This window comes from Papaver somniferum, chromosome 2 (genome assembly GCF_003573695.1).
Source record: "Papaver somniferum cultivar HN1 chromosome 2, ASM357369v1, whole genome shotgun sequence".
In the NCBI taxonomy this organism is placed as follows: Eukaryota; Viridiplantae; Streptophyta; class Magnoliopsida; order Ranunculales; family Papaveraceae; genus Papaver; species Papaver somniferum.
The window spans coordinates 14,335,702-14,341,747 of NC_039359.1; the positions used below are offsets into that span (position 1 = coordinate 14,335,702).

The 6,046-nt window shown below is 40.4% G+C and overlaps 1 protein-coding gene across 1 annotated transcript; it reads left to right on the forward strand.

Annotated features, from left to right (window-relative positions):
* On the forward strand, positions 1-991 carry LOC113350671. Its single transcript, XM_026594804.1, has 2 exons — positions 1-424; positions 693-991. Exons 1-2 carry the CDS (start codon positions 1-3, stop codon positions 989-991), a joined length of 723 nt encoding a protein of 240 aa, XP_026450589.1.
* Positions 992-6,046: the final 5,055 nt, after the last annotated feature.

Consider the following 6,046-nt stretch of genomic DNA (forward strand, 5'->3'; position numbering starts at 1 on the left):
ATGATGCAATGCACTCAGCTAGATATCAGTCAAATTTGTGGATACAACAATGTTGGATGGACTTTTCAACAGTCTGTTGGTAGTTCAGGAGGTATGATTATCCTGTGGGACAAAAACTTTATGGAGGTCAATGATGCACTTACTGGGGAATATACTTTATCAGTCTCGTGCACAAATAAGTCAGACAATTTCAATTGGATGCTTACCAGTGTGTATGGACCCAACAATACTGTGGAGAGAATTAGCTTCTGGGAAGAATTAGATACTGCATGTAGGCTATGGAATTTACCATGGTGCATAGGTGGAGATTTTAACACAGTTAAAAAGTGTGATGAAAATAAGAATTGCACCAAGATCTCCAGAAGCATGACACAATTCAATGACTTCATTGAGCAGCATAATCTGGTGGATCTTCCTTTGAAAGGTGCGCGCTTTACATAGTCAAATGGACAAGCCAATCCAGTGATGTGTAGGCTTGACAGATTTCTTATAACCCCATGCTTTGAAATCCCATTTCCCCCTCATCTCCCAACTAGCCAGAGCTCGACCTACTTCAGACCATATCCCAATCCTTCTAGACATTTCAGATCCCAGTTGGGGACCTAGTCCTTTTAGGTTCGAGGTAATGTGGTTATTAGAGAGTGATTTTCTAACCCTTTTGAAAGATTGGTGGTTGTCTTTTTCCTTTACAGGTTCTCCAAGTACGGCGTTATGGCTAAAGCTAAAGGCCCTAAAAGAAAAACTACGTGTTTGGAACAAGGAGGTTTTCAAACATACACACACTAGGCTCAATGACATTTTGACTGAAATCCAGGAATTAGACAATATGTCAGAGGATGGTGTTCTTTCTGAAGAAGACAAACATAATATCATTTACCTAAAGTCTGAATTTGAGAAAACGGCGCAAATGGAGGAAATATCTTGGAAGATTAAATCAAAGACTAAATGGCTACAAGAGGGTGACAGGAATAGTGCGTTTTTTTATGAGTAAAGCTACGGCAAGAAGAAGAAGTAACATGATCAAACAATTATACATAAATGGAGCACTTGTAGACGATAGATCTTTGTTACAACAACATATCATTAACTTCTATCGCACCTTATTCACTGAAGAGGAGGTTATCAGGCCGGAGCTGGAAGGCATAGACTTTGATAGGATAAACGACCAAGAAAACGTAATCTTAGAATCAACATTTACTGAAGATGAAGTTTGGAAAGCCATCCAAGAGATAGGAGGTGATAAAACACCTGGTCCAGACGGCTTCCCAGTTGTTTTTTTCAAGAATTGTTGGGGTTTCCTAAAGCAAGACATAATGGGCACAATCAATGAATTTTGTTCCACGGGACAAATATACATTAAACATAACTCCACCTTCATCACTCTGGTTCCAAAAAAAGATTATGTGGAGTCGATCAAGGACTGCAGACCAATCTGTCTACTCACTAGTGTTTATAAAATCATCGCAAAAGTGCTGGCAACGAGACTCAAGCTAGTGATGGACAAGATAATATCCCCAGTTCAGTGCGCATATATTGAGGGTAGGCAAATTATATATGGTACATTAATGGCTAACGAGTTAGTTGACTCTAGACTGAGATCTGTCAAAGCAGGAATCATCTGCAAGATTGACTTAGAAAAGGCCTTCGACAGGATTAATTGGAAGTACTTGGAGTTTGTTCTAAACAAAATGGGGTTTGGTAGAAAGATCTGTAAGTGGCTAAGATTCTGTTACTCAACTTCTACTTTTTCTGTGTTGATTAATGGTTCATCTTTTGGTCACTTCTCTAGTTCTCGAGGCGTGAGGCAGGGATGTCCAGTTTCACCACTTCTTTTCAATATATCCATGGAGGGATTTTCAAGATATATGGATAAAGCCTCAACACTGAACCTGTTCAGTGGTTTTTCTGTGACTCCTAACAGTATCAATGTTAATCACCTACATTATGCTGACGACACTATCTTTTTCATTGATAACAGTAGGGAGGAATTACATAATCTGTTCTCTGCCATGAAGTGCTTCGAGTATATAGCTGGTTTAAAGGTAAACAATCCAAAAACAAGACTGATAGCAATTGGGGAGGTTCCAGATATCTCAGTTTGGGCAAAGGAACTTGGTTGTGTCACTGATGTCTTGCCTTTCATTTACTTGGCCATGCAATTAGGAGCAAATCCTACATCTAAGAGCATATGGGATCCAATAATTGAAAAGTTTGAAGAGAGACTTTCAAACTGGCGGCAAATTTCTCTTTCAAAAGGAGGGAAACTACTACTTCTCGTTATTTCAAGCGCCTGCCTCAGTCATTAAAATCCTGGAAAGAAAGATGTGAAACTTCCTATGGGAATACAGTGGTTCTTCTAGAATATCTCATTTGGTTAATTGGGATCTCGTCTGTGCCGGTAAGGAAAGGGGGGGTTTGGGAGTTTGTAATCTGAAGAGGATGAACCAGAGTTTGTTGGCGAAATGGTGTTGGAGATTCGGCCAAGAAAAAACAAGACTGTGGTACAAAATTGTGGTAGATAAACATGGGGATAACTTCTCCTATTGGATCCCAAGTAAGGTGAAGCATTCTCATGGTGTATCATGCTAGAAAACAATAGCTAATACAGCTCAGTTGGTCAACACTCATTCCTACTTGACTATTCATTCAGGAAGAGCAACTTCGTTTTGGCATGACATATGGAAAGGAGATGCCTCTCTTGCCTCCTTATTCCATTCTCTGTACAAGTTAACCAATAATAAGAACATGAAGGTTGCAGATATGGTCACAGTAGATGGAAACTGGAGTTTTAATTTCAAACGTAATCTTACAAATTCTGAAACAGATAGGTTTGCTGATCTGCTGTCTGTTATTGGAAGCACTCCACCAGTTCTAGACAACCTTCCTGATACTAGGCGTTGGTCTTTGCATAATGATGGAATATTCACAGTTAAAACCCTATATGCTAAGCTTATTGAAAATTCAGGTATTGATAATTTCCCTCATCAATTCATTTGGAAGAAATATATTCCGCCCAAGATCAATTTCCTCCTTTGGTGTCTGTTGCATGACAAGTTGAACACCATAGACATGCTGCAGTTGAAAGGGGTTGATATTTACAATTCTTGTGCTCTATGTGGAGATGATATGGAAACGCAAGAGCATATTTTCCTGCAGTGTAAAGTTGCGCACATTGTCTGGTCGATGGTGATGCCAACTGACTGCTGGTCTTGGGTGATTCAAAGAAATTTCAATTCCCTGGCACAAGAATGGTACCATGGTCACTTCAGTGCTATAGGAAACTTCATCTGGGAACTGATCCCTGCGGCAGTGGTGCAAACTTTATGGGCTGAGCGCAACAATCAAATTTTTCAGCAGAAACATACGTTTAAAACAGATGATGACTTGGGTTTGGAAGTGCATTCTTTGGTTTTATCTTGGGAAGCAGCAACAGGCAGACATGTCCATTTAAACTTTGCGAACACAATCCACAACAATTGGCTTTCCATCTTTGTGTAGTTTTTGTTTAAACTTCCACTCCTGGTGGAATTGTTGTAACTCCTCTTTCTCCTCTTAATAAAATTCCTTTCTGTTCAAAAAAATTTTGATGGCCAAAATGAATGACTGGTGAAGAAAGAGTGAAACATTTTCTTTATAATGGTCTGATATGAGACGCATAAATGAGGGAACAGGAATAAAAAATGAACAAATCCGTATAGTCCAATAGTTATATGATTAGCCCAATTAAAATCAATTCTCAATTTCAATCTCCATCAAACCTGGAAACATCAAGTATTCTCATCAGTTCCATGTACTTTAATTACATGGGAAGATTAATTAGTTAGAGTAGCTTCGAATGTGTAATAACCCGATTTCGGCTATGATTCGCGATGAATGGAATATAGGTAATGGTTTGTCCTTTCCTAACACCAATGCCTTTTCAGCACATTTGGCTCCAGAGTTGGCAGAAAACTCCGCAGTTAAGCGTGCTCGGGCGAGAGTAATCCTGGGATGGGTGACCTCCCGGGAAGTTGCTGCCGGAGGACCGCAGCGATGCCCGTTGAAAACCCCACACTGCCGGATAACTGCAGTGGCTAAGTGGGGACAGTATCGGCGGAGGGACGGGTCATTACAAATGGTATCAGAGCCGACGACGAGTCTCCTGCCGAGGGTGGGAAGGTATGTTGGACGGGGTTGATCTAGGTGCTTCTCATGATGGGTAGGGAACGTCGCTGGGCTTGTATATATATTCCGGAGCCAAGGATGGATTCAATTTAAGGTGGTGGTATTGTAATACCCCGATTTCGACAGTGGTTCGCCGATGAATGGAATATAGGTAATGGTTTGTCCTTCTCTAACACCGAGGCCTTTTCATCACAATTGGCTCCAGAATTGGCAGAAAACTCTGCAGTTAAGCGTGTTCGGGCGGGAGCAATCCTGGGATGGGTGACCTCCCAGAAAGTTGCTGCCGGATGACCGCAGTGAGGCCCGTTGAAAACCACACACTTTCGGATAACCACAGTGGCTAAGTGGGGACAGTATCGGCGAAGGGACGGGTCATTATAGAATGTACAGGCATTATGGTTTGAAACAATAGATACAAATCAGTGTGTCATAATAATTTTGGTGATGTTGTAAATTTAAGTTATTAGGCTCAGGAACCTATGCATCTATCACTCGTAACTTTAATATTCTCCAAATTTTGAGCCTTAAGTGTTTCTAAAAATAACCAAAAGACAACTCAGTGAAATGACCCACCAAAACCAATTGAATCGTTCACAACTAAAGTGTGTGGAAATACCTACATCTTTGGGTTTTAACAAGCAAATTCATCCCCAACCAATTTATTAATAATGCGAGTTCCCTAATTATCTTGTATGCAACGTGTGGAAGTTACTCCGATGGGAGCTTATCGTGGATTCTACATGTAATCCTTTTCCACGGATGTCAATCCAAAATTTGAAGAAAAAAAATCATCTTCAACCATAACTTTTCTTTAACTCATTTAGTTGTATAGATGTGCAAAATGTTAGGACCTTAGTCCCACATTGGTTAGATTGGGTTGGGCTTAATTGGGTAGTTTATAAATGTAGTTACCTAAAATCTGAGAAAGGTTAGAAGTGGCATTCTAGGGTTTCTGAAAGTGAGTTAGGGAAGTTGAGCACGAACAGTCTTCGCCTAAACCACGCACAGTGGCCGTTCAAAGGCTGCTTCAGTCACAGAGAAGAAGGATTAGGGCTTGTTTTAGGGAGGGAAGCAGATGAATAGAGAGATCAGAGAACAAGTTATTGCTCTGAGAGGTTATGAGAAAGATGATCGTAGCTAGGAAAAATAGAGGACCTATTTATAGCTGAATTCTCTAATCTCTGGTCAGTGAAGATAAGGATTGTTTTTCGTGCCGTACGGAGCAATTATCGTGTCTCTTCAGGAATAGGGATAAACTAGGTTGATTTTATCTCATTATTCCAACGCCTTTACTCTCTTATGCAGTGAGAAATAAGCCTGGTATTCCTTACACGTGTCGTATACCGCCAGACCAAAATCCTAATTGATATCCCCCCATTTGTGTGAAGCTGAGTCATCCTTTGTGATGATGTGTTGAGAGAGAAATATTCTCTTTAGCCGAGTTGGCCAAGATAGAGAGATATTCTCTGTTTTGTGAGAATGACCAGGATGAGTCACGTGAAAAGGTATGGAATTCCTCAAGATTCGTGTGCAGAATGTGAGAGCAGCTGAGGCTGATATCCCTCTCTCCATGGCCGGTCACATATGTCATGTGAAGACCGTATTATTTTTTATGGGTCCCTTTGTTGAGCATGCGGAGATCAAGAGAGTTTATCCACGTTTTTGGATAAAAATGTATAGTTCAGAATCAAGTTACTAGCCGTGAGTGTGTTTGAGAGGCCGAGAAATAGGCTTGAGCACTAGGTAAGTGATGTAATATTAAGATTGCGGTAAATACGGATTCGTTGCTCGGACTTGAATAGATTTAAAAACAAAAATATATACAAAATTGTCACAGGATCAAGAGATACTAGGACTCAGGATTTCACCAATTCTTATACTC